Source organism: Gymnoscopelus braueri (genome assembly GCF_963280865.1).
Source record: "Gymnoscopelus braueri genome assembly, chromosome: 3".
In the NCBI taxonomy this organism is placed as follows: Eukaryota; Metazoa; Chordata; class Actinopteri; order Myctophiformes; family Myctophidae; genus Gymnoscopelus; species Gymnoscopelus braueri.
In genome coordinates this window covers 24,931,303-24,953,830 of record NC_137612.1, presented here as the reverse complement: position 1 = coordinate 24,953,830, position 22,528 = coordinate 24,931,303, and the positions used below count along the sequence as shown (strand labels likewise).

Below are 22,528 nucleotides of genomic sequence, written 5' to 3'. Positions count from 1 at the left end.
AATCCAAGTTAAATGAGTTAATCCATTAAGACCGGGAACGCATCTGTGTCATTTTAAGATTTCTTTGGCTATTCAAAAACAGCAGATATACAAGCTCATTGTGCCGTGCTATGAGCTTGTAGATCTGCAATGTTTAAAAAAATCGTGGAAAATTTGTGCTAATCTTTGAATATATATATTCTTAAAGCGAACATTTGTAACTCAAATCTTTGCTTCTGGGGGTCCCTGGAACAACATATTTTGATGGGGATTTTGACAAAAAGTTTGAGAACCACTGAAAAAACTTAGGATTTAGAAGAGAGATTTGTAAAGATTTGCACAAATTTTCACGATTTTTCAAAAGAAAAGGATATACAAGCTCATACAGTAGCGCGGCACTCTGTGCCACGCTATGTGCTTGTATATCTGCTATTTCTGAATAGCCAAAGAAATCTAAAATGACACAGACGCATTCCCGGATTGAATGGGTTAAATGAGCACTGAGGATTTCATATGACTTATTCATTGTAGGATGTATTATGAGTGGCTGCCTGTCAATTTAGCGAAGGCGCCTTCCCACAGGGCTCTGCCATTCTGTCAGTGTTGAGGTCCAGGTGCATGACAGAGCCCTCCTGTCTGTCTGCCTGCCTGACCTGCACTGGCACCGGCCATATGTGCCCTGCTCTACACCTTCTGTCACCGTCACCACCAATGCCGCGTTCACTGACGGTTCTAATCTTTTACACGGACTCCCTTCTCTCTTTCCCTGTCACTTTCTCTCTCTAACTCTCTCCCTCTCTCTGTTTCACTTAAGGTCCTCCATCTCTCTCTGCCCTGCAGTCTCTAACACATACGTAGATTACGTACAAAAAGGAAATGGGAAAACATGTTCTTCCTTAACTAATTTAAAAAGTGTCGTAAATCTGAAAGCGGATTTTTCACATTTTCACAACTTTAAGGTTGTGGTGGTAGCACTGGACTGAGGTCAACAATGTTGTCGCCGTTTTGGCTGGCTGGCTGTATTGACACATTCTGGCTCATAGAGTAACACCTGGCTCTGCACCAGTGCTTTTTCGGCCCAGTAGAGCAGCCATGTCCCCCCCGGTGGCCTGCTTTACAGTTCGCTTGGGCAATTTGGACCATAATTAAGTCATAAATCTTCCCCAGACCATATGATAGTGATGCGCCTAGCCGATTACGGCAAGACCCCCCCCACATCCCCGCAGAGTAATGTGATTCTGTCCCACAATCAGCCCGCTCTCTTGATAAGAAACCAATTCAGTCCCCTTATTCTTTTTTCCACCTCTTCTTCGACTACAGCATTACAAAAAGGAATCCACCTGCTCACCTTGAGTTAAACAATTATGTCCTCTGGAATGTAACACACCTGCCCACTATAGAATGTAATATGCCACACATCCAAATACATACACATGTCCACATACACCCACACATGTCCACACAGAAGAAGGGTGTAGAGGTCTTGTTTATCTGCAGTGCAGTGCTGGCTTCTCTTGCAGAATGCTAATAGTTTGCATTCAGGTAGGAGGAAATCTTGCCCCTGAAACTGTTGATAATAGGAATATTTTGCTCTGCACGCATAATGCCATCCAATAACGCTATTACATTGCTATAATCCGGTTGGTTTGTGTACACATATTTTGAAGCTGTGGTCTACATGTACCTGTATGAGGCACATGCATTTTGAGATAGTAATGGAATGATATAAATCATAAAATATGAGAGTGATGTGATGTGGAGAGAGTAATTTTAAGTGGTTTTTGTTCAGCACAAAACTGTGTGTATGTGTGTGTGTGTGTGTGTGTGTGTGTGTGTGTGTGTGTGTGTGTGTGTGTGTGTGTGTGTGTGTGTGTGTGTGTGTGTGTGTGTGTGCGCGCACGTGTGTGCGTGCGCCTGTGTCTGTGTGTGAATCTTTCCATACACCTTACTGTCTACTATATGTGTCTCTGTCAAAGCGGACGGAATGTATGTATGCCATATCAGTGCAAAATAACACACTGCAAGTCGGCTGTCAGAAAACTCTTGATTAAACTTCATGGTGGGAATGGGGTTTTAGCAACCATTCTAACCTCAAATGACAATAAATGTAGGCCAACTTAGAGGGGGGGGGGGGGGGGGGGGGCAGGAATCTACCAGAGAATGCCCAGAGGAGATGTAGTGGTTAGGACGCCTGCCTCTGGAACCACATGCACTCCAATCCCACAAGAACCTCCCCTCCTGTGCCCCCTAAGACCCCCTCCTAAAACGCCCACCCTATACTCAAGTCTCGCTCTCAGTGGCCCTACCGGCTCAATAAAGACAAAGAAGCCAATGAGTGGCTGGCCTTTAAAATATAAATAAATATATATGTAGCAGTTAAAAAGCAATGACTGATTAACCCTCATTAATCATTGGAGGGGTGGGGAAAGGGATGGCGAGGAAAGATAATGGCTGGCTTTGTGTCTTCATCCATTGTCCTCCCAACCCTGTGTATCTGCTCGTATGCACACTCTCAAATCCCCAAAGAGAAGGCCTTGAGCACCAAGCCTCAATAAAAAAACAGTGATTTTGCTCAATAAGGCCTTGTTAAGGCTGCTCCACTTCTACCCGCCAGATAAATCACAGGCAACAATACAAGTGAGGCAAACGACTCTGGTATGGTACTACCACTTTATTTATTTTCTTTGAGAATTTAGGGCACCATACTTCTTTTCACCAGACTTTTTTTTTCTTAAACTACTTGACTATATTTGTACTCCTTGCCCCATCATTGCAAATTGTATACCCTTTCTCTCTCTCTCTCTCTGTGTATCATTGTTGTAGTTATTGGATGAAAATACAGAGTTCCGTGTCTGTTTTGTGTCATATACTGTACATGTTTATTTTTTTGTCATTTTATTATATTCTGATGCTTTTTTTTTTTACTGTGGTCTATCCATTTCTGTATGCTGGAAGTTTACATGCAGTATTACCAGAGGGATCAGCGAGAAGAGTCCCCGAGGAAATTAGTTGGCGGTTCAGAGTCTTGCTCAAGAATGCTTATGCTTAATTTATACTCCATCGTACGACGGAGTCACGTGTCGAAAATAGCCAATCTACAAGCTCATAATGTGTCGCATCGCATTTTTGTGGAGAGGTGAGCTGCGAGCGTCGTCAGTTTAACAGCCGCCCCTCCCCCCCCCCCCCCTCCGTAGCTCTACGAGTTCCAAGCAGCAGATAGACAGGCAGTATCACAAGGTTAATTCACTCATGCAAAGAGTGATGTGACTTGCAAACGACAAACAAGTGATAGAATACAGATCGCGGAAGTGTCATCATTCATTTCAGAATACTACACCACCAAAAATGTCGCTGCCCCCCTCTAGATGGCGCCCTAGGCGGCCGACCAGGTCGCCTATAGGGAGCGCCGGCCCTGTGCAACACCACCATACAACAAAGTATAAATCAGGCTTTAGACATGGATACATCAGCTGTTCTAAATTCAATGTGTAAAACTGTCCATAACAGCCTGCATTCATTCCCTAGCACTTTTGTTAAAGGTTTAATGACATTCACTTTTACACCACATTCAAAGTCTTTGTCCTGGTCCTTCAAAAGTGTACAAAAAGTTTTAAGTGAAAATTCCATTCCAGTGATCAATGGCAGGTGTTTTTCTCTCACATTTCTAAAGCCTTTTCAACTGCAATGAAAAAAGAAATCTTTGCCTGCGGGTGTCGCTGGTGAGGGATTTTGCCTGTCAATCATCGCCTCTGCTCCGCCCCCCCCAAAGGAAAGGATAGGGGAGGGGAGGGGCGAGGAGGAGAGTGGGCGGGTTTATTCGACAGTGACCTCACTGTCGAAGGGCCAAGCTCAGATTACTTTTCAGCCTAATTATTCAGAAAACCCCAGACCACAGAAAAGCCACTGAATGTTTTAAGTTCAGGTTTTTTGGGTGTAATTGAGGTCATAAAACCCCAAATAAAACATTGAAAATAAAAAAAGTGAAAATGAATGTCATGATACCTTTAATGACATTGTGTTACAATTACTATGCAGTACTGTACATTAAAATAGTCTGTGTACCGTATTATAGCATGTACACAGTACACAAAATACTAGTATATAACACTACTCCTATAGCAGCAAAAAAGAAAGAAAAAAGCATTTAATAGGAAGTAATAAGAAAACTGAAATCCACTTGCAACAAAGCAAGTACAGTACATGTATTGAGCAGTTATTATCTGAACAGAAGAATCAGACAGGATTTCCGTGAAGCACTTTTGAAGGACAAAATGCTTTTAGCAACTAACTCATCGATAATAACAATAATAATAATGATTATTATTTTTATCAGACTAGGGGTGCGGATATATATAGCACTGAGCGCACTGGCCAATACAAACTATACGTGAGTACACTCCCGGTGCGCATTTCCGAACACATACACACAAACACACATATATATATACATACATATATATTAAAAAAATTATACATCATTTATACACACACACACACACACACACACACACACACAGTATATAACACTTCTCGATTATTCGGGCAAATCGAACTAACTCATTGATAATAAAAATAATCATCATCATCATCATCGTCATTGACTAATATCAACAAGTAATATTGAGTAATACGTTACTGGTTTCTATTCGTAGGATTGTTTTTTTGAAAGTGAACATGAACATGCCTCAGTTGGTGGCGTGTCTGCTCGCTGCTCTCTCGCCTGTCAGACTCGTTCAAGTCATCCTAACACCTCTCACACGGACACCCTATGGCGCCTCCCCTCAGCCCCCTGACAAAATGTGTCACACTTTCTATCTGTTGTCTCACTCCTTTGCCCTGCTTTATTTCCCTTGTCACTAATTCTCCCTCTCCATCTCTCCAAATGCTCCCCCAACTCCCCTACTCCCCGCCCCCCCCCCCCCCCAAAAAAAAAAGAAAGAAAAAAAAGCCTCCTATAATGGCACAGAACTAGCAGCACATTTAGAGAGCAGAGCAAAGCATAGCCACAGATTAGAAGAAGATGGCTTTATGTGGGCTGGTTATTGTATTTAAAAAAAGCTTCAGAGGCACATTTCAAGGCCACAACATTCCTCATAAAGTGTTTTGAAGCATTAGTCAGAACCTTATACAGACGACATTGAGTTCCAATCTGCTTTGTGTGCCTGTACAGTATGTAATCAAGCAGCATGTCCCCTTTGTCACAGAGGAAGTGTGGCCGGCCACCTACAGAGTGTGAGGATAAGCCTTGTGTGTAATAGAGTGTGGTAGTTGCTTGATTGGGTATGAAGAAGGAAGAAGTTTTACCCACCATCCATCTTGCACACTGTGCTCATCCACCTACCACCCCCACCCCACCTTCTACTATCTGCCAACAAGTGCCGGCTTAGGACGGCAGCCATTCACACGAGAGGAACACTTTCACGCCAGTCACTTCCAATTTACTTACTGTATTTATTTGTTGCTTTCTGCTTTCATGGATTACTCTAACCACCCCTACATCACACCCCTACCCATCATCATCCCTAACACACACACACACACACACGCACACACACACACACACATACACACACACACACACACACCCACACACACACACACGTATAGAGTAAATGCACAATTTGTTAAAGACGCTCTCTCTCACTTCTTTCTCGTCTCCATCTCTTGCTCGCATCCTCACCGTGAGGGAGGAGCACATGGGGTGCCTGGCGTAATTAGGGGTGACATGATGTTTATGTAACCTCCAATCCTCGCGAACCAGACGCAATTATGGGCTCCTGGTCCCTGTGACCCCCACTCCCGGTTCACGGGGCCTTACGGCACTTGCAGAAAACTGCAGCTCACTCTGTCCCAGCATGAAGGGGGCCTGGTTGTGTGTGGTGGTGCGGGGTGGTGGGGTGATGCTGGGTAGGGGGCGAGTGTGTGTGTGTGTGGGGGGGGGGGTTTGGGGTTGGTGGTGGCAGCAGGAGCCAGAGTTCAGTCCTTTTCACAGCTCCCTCTGATGGGAGCCCTCGCAGCCTAATCTGAAGTGACGGGCACTTCAGTGGGAGAGGGTGCAGAGCCCCCCAATTTCCGCCCAGAACTCTGCGGCGCGAGGGTGAATGGGGAGGAGGGGGAGACGGCATGGAGCGAGAGCGGGCCGAGGGGTGACAGACTTATTGTGGCCCAGTGAGAAAAGAGTGTAGCTGCGAAGGCCTCATTACAACGCTTTACTGCTCTCACAGGCCCTCATTAACCCACCACACCGGTGACTCAAATCACAACAGACAATAAAAAGGGGTCGGCTCTCTGAATGAGCGGGGGCCTCCCGTTTTAGTGTGACTTAGAGCGTTTCTGCATTGTTAACTGAGCGCTATACGGGCGCTTTTTACACAAACAGGTCTTCGTAAAATGTCCCAACAAGTGTGCAACAAAGGGCAGCATTTCACAGTTTCCTTCTCTGTTGAAAATAATGTCTGTCCAACTTGAACACGCTTCACTTATCCACCCCTTTCCCTCTTATCTCTGATGCATCTGAACTGGGGGAGCAACAGCTAAACAAACTAATTGATTTAATAGGCTATGTCAAATGTTTCAGATTAAAGTAAAATAATTGATTTTCCAAAAATAGTGAAAATGGCCAATCAACAACCTTGCGATGCACACGAGCAATACGAGCAATACGAGCAAGTATATAATAGGGCTTAAGTGACTAATCAATTTAGTTGATTATAAAAAATCTGTATGATGTTTTCCCACATTGATGTGTGTGTGTGTGTGTGTGTGTGTGTGTGTGTGTGTGTGTGTGTGTGTGTGTGTGTATAAGACTATCATGTATACACACACACACACATACACAGTATATAAAACTCAATTATTCTGGCGAATCTACAGAATCATTTCTAAGAAGATAATCGACAGATGCAGCCATAATCTGAGCAAGGCAGCATTCCCAGCAGCAAGTAATGAGAGCAGGAGCGTATGCAACCAAACTAGACGAACAACACAAATCAATATGTCCGGTTCAATAAAGAACACAGTAACGCAGAATTCCTTTGGGGGCTGCTGCCGGTACTGGAGGGACTACTGGTGATGAGAGATGACAACCACTGACGCATGCGACCACTGGGACACAAAGCCAGGCTGAAGATAGAGCCCAAGCCAGCATACATCCTTGCCCAGAGCCCCTGCCCCATTACTAACCCCTCCTATATACCCCCCCTCATCATCAGTGCTTGGGGGAGCACAGCTTGGCAAGCCAAATGATGCATTTCATAGAGACAATTAAAGAGCAAATCAATGCCGCGGCCTCCGCGAAATAATTAGAGTCGCGGTCAACTTCCACCGCAATCACACAGTGGAAAACGCTTCCAACGTTGCAGGGGGGGGGAGAGAGAGAGAGAGAGAGAGAGAGAGAGAGAGAGAGAGAGAGAGAGAGAGAGAGAGAGAGACACAGAGAGAGACGGAGAGAGACAGAGAGATCGGTAGGGAAGATTTGGGGAAACATTTCTGGAAGATCCTAAAGATTAAAACTATGGGCCAATCACTGAAAGCGGTCTGTTTTTCATTACAAGTCATAATATACTGGAAGAGATACCGGACCCTGGCTAATCTTTGAATTAGCCTTTGAGTGTACAAAGTAGCTCATACACGATATGTTGTATACATATATCACAATGAATTTGGGACTTATTTCCCGGGGCTTTACAAGCTTAAATGTAACACTAGACCCCAAGTAGGTGGATGAGGACAGAGCATGGAGATACTGAGACTAGTAATCACTAAACAGTGGATGGAGGGAGAGGAGACACCAGGGAGGGAGTGCAAAACCCTCTCTACCATCACCACCACCACTGTCTGAGAGAGACGGTTATGAGGTCACATTCTGAGGGCCAGCGGGCCATCACATCCTGTCCGTGACATCATCAACAAGTGCTCCCATGCCCCTGCTTGAGGCCTCAGACATGTGCATGCATCGCCGTGATGGACAGAAGAGGAGAGGAGAGGAGAGGAGAGGAGAGGAGAGGAGAGGAGAGGAGAGGAGAGGAGAGGAGTGAGTGGAGAGGAGAGGACTTCATATGTAGACTACCTGCAGTGAAATAAATAAATTATGGCATTTACAATCTGATCCATGCTCAGTCCTGCACCAATCAAAGTTACTGGATTGGTTTAAAGATGGGGACTCAGGGGAGTTAAGAATTCAGAATCTCAACAAGTTGAGAATCTCAACAAGGTGAGAATCTCAACAAGGTGTCTACATGACAAGAAAGTGACACTGGTGTCTATATGACAAGAAAGAGACACTGGTGTCTACATATTGACAAGAAAGAGACAGAGTAGAAAGTGGTACAGTCAGCTGGGGCATTAAGGCACTGTGGCCTCAGGGCATGTGATTTTTTTGAGGGGCACAAGGCCAAACTGAGGGGCAACGACAGCCATGGCCTTCGTGGCCTGCCTGAAATTCCTGCCCTGGTGTGTCTTGTCATTACATATCTTTAGCAAAAAAACACTCAAAATGTTACAGAACACAGCTGCTGTTAGACATTTAACTAAAACCAGGAGGAGAGAGTACTCCTATTTTATTTCCCTACACCAGTTGCCTGTCTGTTTTAGGATTGATATTAAGATTTCACTGTTTTAAGGCATGTCATGGCCAGGCCCCTAATTATATTTCTTGAATTATTAACCCCTTATCAGCCTGTGCGCAGCCTGAGGAGATGAGTCTTCTTTCCTTTCATTCTGTTTAATCAACAGGCCTTTCCATAATGTATTATTTTATCTTAATGTTTTATTTCTCACTGCAATTTATATAGACATGACGAGGACATGCAGGGTAAGCTATGTACACTGACCAGTGATGGAAAGTAAGTAAGTACATTTACTCAAGTACTGTACTTAAGTACAATTTTACTGGAGTATTTCCAATTTTCAGTACTTTGACTTCTACTCCACTACATCTCAGAGGCAAATATTACACTTTTACTCAACTACAATTATTTGAAAACTTCAGTTACTAGTTACTTTGTAGATTTTGATTATTATTTCAAAACATACATTAACCAGCCCTATATATATTCTGGCTAAATGAAAATAGCAGATCTACAAGCTCACAATGTGAGCTTGTAGATCTGCTATTTTCAAAAGGTTTTGAAAACTTGAAATGGGACATTCTGCATAATGAGTACCTTTACTTTTGTTTTAGTATATTTTGATACCAATACTTTTGTACTTTTACTCAAGTAAATTTTGAATTCCGAACTTTCACTTGTAACAGAGTATTTCTACATTGCAGCATTGATACTTTTACTTAAGTAAAACATTAAGTACTTTTTCCACCACTGACAATGACACAGAGAGAGAGACAAGGTGTGTCTGTACTTACCGGCCTGGTTGGTGGTGATGTTGACAGAGGAATACTGAGGTGAGTAGGGGCTCTGGTCGGACACTCCGTTGACAGCCTGCACCTCGAAGGTGTACTGCGTGTGGGCCAGCAGGTCACTGATGTAGACGCGCGGCTCCGTCAGGCCCAGCTGACGGGGCACAAACTGCACATTGTCCCCGCAGCGCGTGCAGCCTCCGCGGCCCCCGACGCAGCTCTTGCAGATGATGTTGAAGACCACGTCCTCGCGGCCCCCCGAGTCCCGCGGAGGCATCCACTCCAGCATCAGGGAGGTCTCGTTCACGCTGGAGATGACGTTCTGCGGGGCTGATGGCACCGCTGCGAAAAACGAGACCATGGGTCGGTTAACCCATTAAGGGAAAGTGTCATTTTTAGATTTCTTTGGCTATTCAAAAGTAGCAGATATACAAGCTCATAGCGCGGCACCAAGTGCTATGAGCTTGTAAATGTGCTATTTTTTTTAAATTGTGAAAATGTGTGCAAATCTTTGAATATATATTTTTAAAGTGATTTTTTAAAACTCAAATCTTTGCTTCTGGGGGTCCCTGGAACAACATATTTTGAGATGGGGGTCCGCGGCCAAATACATATCATTTTGGGTGGTCCTTGACATGAAAAAGTTTGAGAACCACTGATTATAGCAACATACGTTTTTATTTTTTAACTGTTAGGATTTGAAGACATTCGTAGAATCCCCAGAAGCAAAGATTTGAGTTACAAATGAGTGTTGTGCCTGCAACCTAATTTTGAGGCTGGTTTGAGGGTTTAACCACTTAAACCCTATATACAGTACTTAATTGACCGAGATCCCCCAGTGGTCTACTACTTGGTACCCTCCTTTTTCCCTCTACACCAAATCTCTTCACCGAAAATAGCTTATCTACAAGCTCACAACTTTGTGTTGTGATGCGTTGTGAACTTGTAGATCGGCTATTTTCTGAGAATATTCGCCCATTTCGCCGCACGTTAGCCTATTATGACACGCCCAGAAAGTGACACTACGTTTCTTTCCCAGGAGCACAAAAGTCCATAAAAAAAGGAAGGTGGGCCCGGACTGCTGGCGTAGTGGTCCAAGCAGCACCTAGGTTCCAAAGTAGCCTGACAGCGTGTTGCGGGTTCAAGTCCCGATCCCGACGGCCTTTGCTGCATTTCACACCCTATATCTCTCGCCATTTCCTGTCAACCTACTATCCTATCAATAAAGGCATAAAAAAGCCCAAAGAGAAATCTTTTTTTTTTTTAATTTCTAAGTAAGCTGGTGAACTACGGCTGTCAGTCCTTGAACAGACTCTGATGACTTCCAGGGCTCTCCACTCAGGGCAAAAAGCCCTGCATGATGGCATTGTTCTAATTTTGTGACGAGGGGGCGAAGGGGGGGTTTGTGTGTCCTTGACATTGTGAAGGGCATAATTACCAGGCGCTACTGCTGCTGAGCTGCTCAAATAACCCCAGCACTGGAGGGGAGAAAATCCACAAGCCCGCTAACATCACTACAGCCTCTTTGAGGTCTACGCCTGGTATGTTCCAAACCGGCGCGCTTCTTCCCCAGGGGAAACCCATTTATGCGGACTCAATCTCCAATGCTGGTGTCCACTTTGACATGTGTGTTTTCTTTACGTCTATTCCTGACAGCTTTCTCATGGAACGTCCTATAGAGTTACGGCGGCGGGGAGAGACAGCGGCTAGCTTCTCCCGTGGAGACAGGCGAGACGCTACGACCGAGGAGGTGGAGAGATTCCAAAACGCCAGCATTTTGTGGCGTTTGATTGACAGTCCAAGCAAACAAACAATGAGGAGTGTTTATCTTTTTACAGGCATGTGTGTCTAATTACGGAGCACGCCCCTCTCCGAGCCAAACGAGGTAAACAAGAGAAATCCGCCTCCCGCCCACCAACCTCCATACAACCTGAATTGATCACTTCTTATTTAACATTGCGCCGTTAATTGGCCACCATTTACAGGACCTGGAAAGGAAGCCTGCATGGAGTGGCATCCTTTCTCTCTCCCCGTTTCACTCTTCCTTTTCCACCCCTCTTGCTTTTTCTTCTACCCTACATCCGTCTTTCTCTGAAGCCCCCTACACCAAAACATACCACCTCCTTGGCATCTTCTTCCTGTGGAGGGGCAGGGTGGGTGGGTTGGTGGGTAATATCCCCCCACAACCCCACCCAGCTCCCCTCCATTAGCTGGCGCTGGTGCACGGTTGGTTCTGATGGACCCCGTTTTCCTGCTTTAATCAGGCCGGGCCCCGCTGCGTCTTAATGCGGGTGACGTGCCGGTGCTGCTTTCTCATTCACAACAGCTGCTCGACTCCCAGAGCCAGGCTTATGCAAATCTACCTCTTTGTTGGAGACCATCAAGTCCCCCCCCCATTCCTCCTCCTTATCCAACTCTCTCTCTCCCTTCTACGCTCTCTCTCCCTTTTCAACAGGCATAGAGAGAGGGGGGAGATAGGGAGAGATGAGCGATCAGAAAGGAGAGAAAAGGGGACAGGGAAGGGGGAAGAGAGAGAGAGGGAGGGAGAGAGGGCAGCGGAAAAGAGAAGTTGAAGAAAAGAGAGCGAGGAAAAGCAATAGCAAAGATTTTCAAATGGGCCGAGACCGTCCTCTATCGCATGGCTGTATTTCTCCGTTCCTCTCATTCTCTCTCTTTCTCTCACCCTCTCCCTCTCTGTTCATTTCTGTACGTCTCTTTCCCCTTCGGCCCCTCCGCCTGTCCCTCCTCTCTCCAAGTCTCTCTCTCTCTCTTTCTCAACCTCTCTGTCAACCCTCAAATTCAAATTCAAATTCAACCAGCCTTCATTGGCATTACAAGAGACGGCTTCGTCTGAGCTTCATTCTCCGCGTCTAACCCCTTCACAATGCCGGCCTGCCCCGGCCCAGTAACCTACGGCCCAGCCGGGAGCATGCGGGGGGGGGGGGGGGGGGCTGGCGTTGTGTGTAGTTGTGTCAACCCCGAGGACGGCCTCACTATGGGGCATGTCAGCGTTGTGTTGGGTCTGAGAGATGGCTCTGACAGGGCCTCTCTGTTTGAGATCTACACAGACCACCGCTGTCCTTTGATCTGAGTTGCTCCTTAGGTCGTGGGTGTAAGATGCATGCGTGTCAAAGGGTGCAAGTCTGCGTGTCAAATCAAATTCGAGTTTGCGCGTTATGCATTTTTGGCAAGCGAATAGATACTATAAGGATCAAGAATGTGTGTTTGTGTGTGTATCACATTTTTGTGTGAGGTCCATTTTCTTTGTGGCGGCGTGTGTGTGTGTGTGTGTGTGTGCGTGTGTCTCCTATACATACTTGTGCATGGCATCTGGAAGGGATCCGAGTCGGTGCGATAGTAACCGTTGCGGCAAACACAATTGGTGGCACCTTCATTGGTGGTACGGCTGTTAATGGGACATTGCATACAGGACTCGTCTCCTTGGGTCGGCTTGAAAGACCCTGATAGACAACCTGAAAAACAAGAGACAACACAATTCAGAAACATCCCACATAAAACAACTTTTCTTTGTCAACTGTGTATACCTTTAAAAATAATTGGCTGACAACTTCAGCGTTAATCCAATAAGACCGGGAACGCATCTGTGTCATTTTAAGATTTCTTTGGCTATTCAAAAATAGCCAAAGAAATAATATTTTGAAATCGTGGAAAATGTGTGCAAATCTTTGAATACATATACATACATATACTGTATATGTTTTAAAGCGAACTTTTAACTTTTAACTCCGATCTGTGCTTCTGGGGGGGTCCCTGGAACAACATATTTTGAGATGGGGATCCGCGGCCAAATACATATCATTTTGTGGGTCCTTGACATGGAAAAGTTGGAGCACCACTGATATAGCAACATACTGTTAGGATTTAGAAAACACTTTTAGATATGTTTTTGACCGCGGAACCCCATCCAGGGTCCCCCAGAAGCAAAGATTTGAGTTACAAATGTTCACTTTAAAAATATATATATTCAAAGATTTGCACACATTTTCAAAATCTTCAAGCTCATAGCGCGGCAATCGTGCCACGCTATGAGCTTGTATATCTGTATTTTGAGGCCCACTTGCAATATCCTCATGGCCCACCAGTGGGCCCCCAGCCCACATGTTGGGAATGGATGGCACAGACATTGTTTGTCACATTCAAAAAATAAACACGGCTGGTATGCGTTTCATTTAACAATGTTGCTCTTCAAAAGAAACAGCGTCCTGCCATTTCCATATTTCATGTCTGAACATGTAATCCTTGGTTACTTGTCGCTTTACAACAAAAAGACGTCCGAGTGACCAGAATGCAGAAACACTCATAAACACCGACCACATGAGTCCAATGTATAAATACACATCTGCCCAAGCCTTGCACGTGAGGCCGCTCTGCAGGCAGATATACTACAGGGCATCATACTAACATGCAGCATGTTTGCATTGAATTATTAACCACACTCAAGTGGCACTTTGAAGGGCTATGTTTTTAGTTAAGTGCTTTTTCAAGATTTTGCTCTCTGAGAACCTGGCAGGAAAAGTTACTTTCATGATAGACATGATGACATACAAACAGCACTACTGGGCTATGAAAAATGCCTGTGTGTGTGTGTGTGTGTGTGCACGCACGCATGTGCGTATGCACCATAAGTACATAAACAACCTTCGAAACTGTCTGTGAAATCCCCTCATCATCCTCTGAACTACCTCATCATAACCCAGCCCAGTTTTCTCCCAGAAGAATCTCCCCCAGAATGCAGATCAGCAGCTGCACCTTGTCAAGGAGGGCTGTTATATTGTGTGTGGGGGGGTTTAAACTTGGGTCAAACCATTAAAGGTGTTTTTTTCCTTGAGGTAATCACCCATCAGCTCCCACTCTTCCCCCAGAAAGAAAGAAAGAAAGAAAGAAAGAAAGAAAGAAAGAAAGAAAGAAAGAAAGAAAGAAAGAAAGAAAGAAAGAAAGAAAGAAAGAAAGAAAAGAAAAGAAACAAAATGGAGAGGTATGATGGCTGATGTACTGTACACTGTAGGAAGTAGAAAGTAACCCCCAGAAAAAGGCTTTGATGCGTTTTATTTTGTTCTCTTAGGTTCAGCATAAGCAAAGAAAGCAGAACACAAACAATCAATCTTTTCTTTCCTTACGACTCTTCATCATACTGTATGTAACGATGATTCCGGGAACATGGAAATTGCTTATTTCATTTTATTGTCTGCAAACTATCACTTTGAGCCTTCCATACCTTAGGGTACTATTCACTCAGGATTTTGCAGTGTAGTGTTGGCAAGCTCTGAATCTAACCACTTCAATCCTATATCCTTTAATATAGGGGACCCAAGGGGTCTATAGCTGGGTCCCCTCCTTTTTTCCCTGTACACCAAATCTCTTTGCTGAAAATGTGCAGAATGTTTGCCTAATTGATTGAAGATGTAAACATGACTTTTCTTTAGTTTTTCATAAAAGATATTCAACCCTCAGGATCAATCTCGGAACCCATAGATTGTTGGGGGACTAGACAATTATTTCACATATAACAGAAAATAAATAAAATAAAGTAGATAAAATAAACAAACAGGCGTCATTAGTCTATCTACGGGCTGCGTGGGCAATTACGTCTGGATTGCTGGCTGTGCCATATGGCAACATCTGCCGCTTGAGCTTCATTCAAAGGAGGTCAACTCACACGGCAGGATAAGTCTGTGGGTTCAATCCCACTGTTTATTTTAGACACACATCCCAGAGCCCAGCGACACTACGCTGCAGCTGGGATTACTGCTCTTTTTCACAATCCCACTGTGACTCTGTTGTCTCTCGTGCTTTTCCTTCGGACTAATGCCCAGCCCGATTAATACTTGGTTGTGCATTGTGTCACGCACCGGAAATGGCAGATCTACAAGCGTTATCACAACAGGCTCTACCTTATTATGGTGCACAGCAACAACGCACAGCTACTGTAAGTATAAATCAAGCGTAGCGGTAATAAAAGCCGGAATCATCACCCACCGAAAGGTTATACTCAGTGTCACAGATACAATGTCATGGAAAGTAATATTACTACTACAGTAACACTATAACTACACCCAAAAGCCACGTGAGGTGTACAATATTATAAAGATACAAACCCTTATATACACAACATCACATTTAATATGTCAAGTTAAAGTGGTGCCACGGTTTGTCTGCTCATAGGTATTTCCAACAGTTTACTTTGGCATGTAGTAGCATCTTAATGTATTCCATCTGACTTGTGAAATCTTGCTCAGTGCACGAAGATAATACAGCAGCATCTGTGACAAGTCAACTGGATTGCCCATAATTATATGAATGATTGAATAAGGCGTACATTTTCTGTGATGATTTGTTATATTACTGCTGTTGTACTGATCATAACAACACTTTCTCCCCTATTAATATATAACAAATGTCTTATGTAAGCTCTGCCTAAAAAAAATCATGAAAACATATTCAAAGATAATTATTCAAAGAGCATTATCATCCAGCTCTGTCTCTGATTCCAATATTGTTGATGGCTTTTGAAATGGCTACCACTGTTTAAAACTAATCTAATATTAATTTAGCCATTGTATTACTTTTTTTGGGGGGGGGGGCCTGCTAGTAGTGGTACTAGATGGTCCGTCTGACCGGCCATTCACAAACGTTGTTTCTAAACAAAATATCTCTGAATCTGTCTAGATTGTCATTCAATTTGCAGTATATATTCAAGCTCCATGGAGGATAAACTCTACTTACTTTGATGAATCCATAGCCTTTCTTCTAATGCCACCCATGGGCAAAATTGTCACATGGCTGCTTTAAGCACATGTTGTTGCTTATTAGTTATGTTGATGTTTACAATATGCAATATAATCATAAATTAATGGCAATAATAATTTCTAATTGCTCACTTTCTTCTTTTTGTCATGGCCTTTTGTCTTTTTGTCATGGCTAGTCCTCTAAGCATGGCAATGTGGGTCAATGTTAGTTCGGTTAAAGCTTAAATTCACAGTAAAATCTCTGTTTTTCAGGTTATATTTGCTTAATTGTTACTAGCCATTTCCAAGTCAAGTGAATGGTTATCTTCCATAAATGAAGGCTGTTGGAAAGTTACTATGTGGACTTAAGTAAACTGATTTCAAAGGACAATTCAAATCTCAAACCAATTTCAATGCCATTTCAATCCATTTCATGTTAATTTTAGTTCAGTAATTGCGTCATGACTTACTGGTTTTGTAGACTGTTGACACAACTAAATGAGCTGACATTAGACACACTACCTTGAAAACTACTTGTTTTTGTAGTTGGCTATGGCTCAATATTTTCTATGTAAAAAAAAAAAGTAAACCACAAAAACTACTACAACACTCATCTACGCAGACTGCCAGCATGAATGGGACAGTCATCGGAAAACATCAGGGGCAGGAAGTGGTATCCCGAAATAAAAACTTGGGAAATCTGATAGAGCTCTTTACAAAATATTACTTGTGACATGTTTTTCTTCTTACATGATTGATGGGGAGGGGAGAGGGTGTCGGGTACCGGGCGAAACATGAGGCTCGAACATTCAGGCTGCCAGTCACTAGAGTCCCTGAATGAAGCCAGGGCAACAGCTACAGTGTGTGTGTGTGTGTGTGTGTGTGGTGGACAACAGACTCGACAACACAGTGAGTTCCGTGGGACTGGAGGTCTGTGAGGAGCGACACCAAAGGAAACAGGCTAAAAGAGAATTTTGGTGTATAAAGAGAGACAGAGCTGTAGCGAATAGAAAGACAGGGAAATAAAAGAGACAGAGGGGAGAGGGGAGGAGCGTATGATGAAGTGGAATGGCTGAATTTGGGGGAAGGTTTGGGCCAAAGAATACAGTGTGTTGCTGGGCCTGTAACTAACGTGCTGTGCAAAGATGCATGTGATGGACAGCTTTGTAATACTGTTTTAACTACGATCTACACAGAGAGAATACAATAATACAACTATTAAAGACTTAAAGAAACAACTGAAACTTACTTAAACTGATTAATTAACCAATATGTTACCAGGGGTGGATACCAGAACTATGTGAAACAGCACGTATTATGCAAACTGTTATTGCCTACAATAACTACCAACTGCACAGGGTTGACCACGTCACAACTATTCAGATAGCGCCAGGTAAGCTGTCAATCAAAGGAAAGTACTTTAAATTAACTCTCATATATTTTCCAGTCTACTTCCTAAAGTCCCTGGCTCTCTGGGTGGCAAACCCCAGCCATCTGGCACCTAAGTGGGCTAAAACAAACCATGAAAGGTATTTGGCTAAAACCATTTATTTCATCCAGGTCTGCTGGTAGGGTACAGTCACATATGCCTGAGCAGGCCTTTCTTCCTCTGCCACGGTCATTATTTTGGGGGTAAATGTTTGGGGAAATTCCACTCCCCCCCCCTCCCCCCCGGACAACACAGTCTGAAGGTTGAGAAGCTGTCGTGTGTCAGATGGAGAAGGAGAAGAGAGGAGGAGAGGGGAGCTGTGATTAAAAAGCACATCTTAGCTTTGATTTTCAGATTGCTGCTGTCGAGCTGTATGATCACAGTGCTGGCAACTGTCACTCAAAATGCAAAAGACTTTTACTTTTTTGGGGGGGTAGATTTCTTCCTACAGTACTTCAGACAATCCACTGACAAAAACGGGAAAACGTGCTACGTGAATATCCACAGACAACTTTTGCTTGTCCTTACTAGTCCTTACTAAGAAAGTAGATTATATCACTCCAGTTCTTAGATCTTTCGACTGGCAAAATAATACATTTTTAAATGCCACTGTTGGTTTATGAAGCACTGAATGTTTTAGTGCCAAAATCAATTTCTGATCTTGTGCCACAACAAAGATGAGAGAAACGTATGTGCTCTTGTTGAATTGTCCAAAAAAGTGTTTTTTTGTTTGTTTTTGTTAGCCAAAGAAATAACCAAAAAGACAAAAGGGATGGCCACAGAGGTTTGGCACATGCCAAAAATATATCATCTTTCAATGAAGATCTATAGTGAAAAGTGCTACCACAGAAAAAGTGACATCCTCAGTCTGATCTTGTGCCACAGAACGTGGAGATCAAAGCATTCAATTCACCAAATATGTGGCACAAACTCCCAGAAAACTGTGAATTATTGAATATTTGTGCAAATGACTGTAATGCACATTGTAAAGCGCCTTGGATAAAGCTGCTATAAATGCACCATTTATCTCATCTCACCATTTTATCAGAGAGAGTTTCCTCTCTCTGTTTATACTGGTTGTCTGTCTATCTGGCCATCTATCTTTCTGTTTGCTGCGGCCATTTGCGGTTTTTCTTTTAAATATATAATTTCTTCTACACTGTAATTTTATTCTCTTATCTTTCAGTTTTGTTTTAAATTTGTATTCAAATGTATTTATTTACTTTTGTAATTGTTTTTTTTTTAAAACGGCTTAATGCTCTTTGTCTTGTGCTATACAAATAAACTTTCCTTGCCTGGTTCCTCCTCCACCTGTACTTAAATGTCCTGTGCCTTAAATAAACGTCTTTATTAATGCCATTAAACAAACAGACTGCCTTCTCTTCTTTTTTTCTCCCCCAGACCTGCAGATCCAGGGGATTAATGACGAAACGACCAAGCGGCCGCCATAAAGTGGTGCGGGGAAAAGAGAAAGCTGTGCAGAAACATTTTTTAATGGAATTTATAAACACTTCAGCCTTAATTTAGTGGCAGACATGTCAAAGGCCTCCAGATCGCCTCGAAAAGTGGTTCCAATCCAGCCACATGGCGGAGAGGACAAATCCAGGAGTTAAATTAACACTCAGGATTTGGAGTGCACCGTGCACACACACACACACACACACACACACACACACACACACACACACACACACACACACACACACACACACACACACACACACACACACACACACACACACACACACACACACACACACACACACACACACACACACACACCCTTTTACATCTATGTTTATGACTTTTAATAACATATAGTGACATAAAAGATTTAATTAGTGGGGTGGAGCTCTGCTAGAGACCGGCTGAATAAAACTAGCATTGTGAAAGCCTGCCGGAGAGGTGAGTGACTGCCAAGGTGCTAGTCTACACTTTTTTTTACAGCAGGTAATTTGCTGGTTGTTTCAAAGGGTTTCCTGCATATTACAGCTGAGGAGATTTATGGTACTTTGAAAGAGAGAGAACATGCGGCTACGACCATCTGCATCGAGCATGGTACGTGTGTGCGTGTTAGAGAGAGAAAGGGGGGGGGGGGGGGGCAGAGAGGGGCAGGGTGTCTGTTCTCAGTAGCACTACTGATGATGTGGCCAAACCGTGCTACTGGAAACACTTCTGAGATGTCTGTGATTCTGCCACACACACACACACACACACACACACACACACACACACACACACACACACACACACACACACACACACACACACACACACACACACACACACACACACACACACACACACACACACACACACACACACACACACACACACAGAGAGAGAGCTGAATGGCATGCCCAGACAGCCAGTGTAGGAGTCCCAAAACAAAGACTGGGGTTTGACATTACCATCATGGCTACTTGGCCAGTGCTCACACCCCTGTGCCTGGCTAAGACCAGGGAAACAGCGGGCTGAGTCCAGACCATAGAGTTCTAATATATCTAGAGAACGGACTGCCCCGCCCCCAGCCACCCATTCATTTCAATGAAGTTGCTCACACAGCGCATGAAGCACCCGGGAAGTACCCTCTTCTTCTGTATTTTGAGCACAAAATTGTGGTGCTCAAATGCGGATTGAGGACTTGAGTACCGAACAGGCGCACTAGGGTGTCAGACGGTAGAAGCATATGAGCGGTAAGTATTGCAATCCCAGATTTGATCACCAGGCGACGGCAGCTTCACTGTTCCACCGTGGTTCTGGGGGCTTGAGTCCAGCAGATAATCTAGCCAAACACCGCCCACATTTATCTGAACCTCCAAACCCTCCAACAAAACCCACCCACCCACACCCACCCACCCACCCATCCATCCATCCATCCATCTAGTCAGTCACCCACCCACCCATCCAGTCATTCGTCCATCCATCCAGTCACCCCCCCCAATCCACCCACCCACCCACCCATCGACCCATCCATCCATCCATCCATCCAGCTACCCCGCCCGACAGAGAGGCTCTTTGTCCAGTAGTGTGGGGGTACCACAGGAGCAACGGTAACAACCCCCAATAACTACCCCCCCCCCCCCCCCCGCGCCCTGCAGCTACCCGACTTCCTTTCCTTCCCTGAAGCCCCCCCATCCCCTGTGTTCCCCTGCTTTTCAGCCTCACATCCACCCTCCCCCATAACTGCAGCATTTAATGAAAGCACCATTAAAGAAGACACAACGGAGGGACAGAGAGCAAGCAAGGTGTGTGTGTGCGTGTGTGTGTGTGTGTGTGTGTGTGTGTGTGTGTGTGTGTGTGTGTGTGTGAGTGTGTGTGTGTGTGTGTGTGTGTGAGTGTGTGTGTGTGTGTGCGCGCATGCGTGTGTACATTTGTGCACATGTAAGCGTGCACATGTGTGAGAAAGCATGTGTGTGTGTGTGTGTGTGTGTGTGTGTGTGTGTGTGTGTGTGTGTGTGTGTGTGTGTGTGTGTGTGTGTGTGTGTGTGTGTGTGTGTGTGTGTGTGTGTGTGTGTGTGTGTGCGCGCGTGCGTGTGTGTGTGTGTGTGTAAAAGAGAAAAGGCCCTGAGGGAGAAAGAATCCGAGGTGTGAGGCTTTGGTGAGCACAGCATAAAAAAGTGCTGAAAGCGGTGAAAGCGGGCAGCGTCAGAGGGGCTCCTGTTTGTGTGGACGCCGGGTAATTCCCTGTATCCCATTGTGACCAAACGGCCCTGACTACAGTGAGCGAGCCACCAGCGCCGGGCCCCGTGGTCTGCACGGCCGCCAACTGTAAAAACAATGTGAGATCCATCTACGGGCCAATACAGATCAGATGGTAGACATTAACCACTTTAACCCTGCATACATCATCGTATGACAAATTGCTAAAATAGCTGATCTACAAGCTCACAGCGCATGATTTTGAGCTTGTAGATCTGTTATTTTTGCTACTTTTTACATTTTTTAATAAGGGCATGCCTATATATTGGGCAGAATGGGCACATCGGTCGGATCCGCAGTTCTGGACAACCGGATCCCCATATACAGTGGGCCTCATATGGGCTTATCGGTCGGATTGGCAGTATAAAAAAAAGAAATCTATGTTTCAATTCAATTTTGAAAAGTTTTGGAAATTTGTGGAAAATGTTTGCCTATAATGAGATGCCCATAATAGGGACACCAGGTTGAAAGGGGTTAAAAAGCACGAATATACGGCCCCCATGAGAGAGACAGGGGAGTGAAACATGTTTGCTTCTGCAGTAGCGTTCCGATGTCTGCTACACTGGACCACCCTGCAGCCGACGCTACTGACCCTGACTTTAATTTATATTTTTAAAGATGATAGGTGGCCTACTCCCTCTTTATTGAGATGTATCGTAGGAAAAGTGGATGTACTGAGGCAGCATGGGAGCGGCCCAAGGACAAGGTTTTTGGGAAAGGATTTGATCCCATGTCTAAAGTCTGAGGTCGTAACCATTATACTACTACTACTCTGCCATTCAAAAAGACAAAAAGAGCAGTAACAACTTGTGTCTTTCAAATGGTAATAGTTGTGGTAGGGGATAACTTTTGCTGTCAAAAAAGTTTGTAACTTTATACTGAACAACAGTCCAACACACTAAAAGTCAGTTCCACCACGGATGCAGCTACAGCTCTTTGGCTTCATAGCAGGACATTACATTGTGAACAGACAGTGTGTGGCCACGATGACCACTCCTGCAGAGGAGAGAGCAGCCACCAGTCGCGCCGTGGCATCTGAAAATTGGGGAGGCACGACCTCCAGCTTGTCTGCCCCTCCCCCCCCCCCATCTCCTGACTGTCATGGAACGGGGTGGGGGTGGGGGGGGGGGACACACTAGCTTGCACTGTTTGCGACACAGGGTCCCCACAATTCAATTAGGAACGCGGTCCTGCTCGCCAACTAATTCAATCAGGGCCTGTGTGAAAGCTATTAGACGACTGGCATTCAGTTCACCCCACACACGCACTGGCACACAAATGAGATATTCATTTCTCCCTCTGGGTTTCCGCGCCCCG

The 22,528-nt window shown here is 44.5% G+C and overlaps 2 protein-coding genes across 3 annotated transcripts in view; one reads left to right on the top strand and one right to left on the bottom strand.

Annotated features, from left to right (window-relative positions):
* Positions 1-22,528, bottom strand: part of ephb2b (eph receptor B2b) — a 171,046-nt gene that overhangs the window by 37,313 nt on the left and 111,205 nt on the right. For both annotated transcript variants that reach the window (XM_080424114.1, XM_080424115.1), the window contains exons 4-5: positions 12,652-12,807; positions 9,341-9,676 (exon numbers count right to left, since the gene is read on the bottom strand). In XM_080424114.1, the coding sequence (XP_080280240.1) occupies positions 9,341-9,676; positions 12,652-12,807 (492 nt within the window). The remainder of the gene's footprint in view (positions 1-9,340; positions 9,677-12,651; positions 12,808-22,528) is intronic.
* dhrs3b (dehydrogenase/reductase (SDR family) member 3b) overlaps positions 1-22,528 on the top strand; it is a 280,407-nt gene that overhangs the window by 192,124 nt on the left and 65,755 nt on the right. The gene's annotated exons all lie outside the window — the stretch shown is intronic.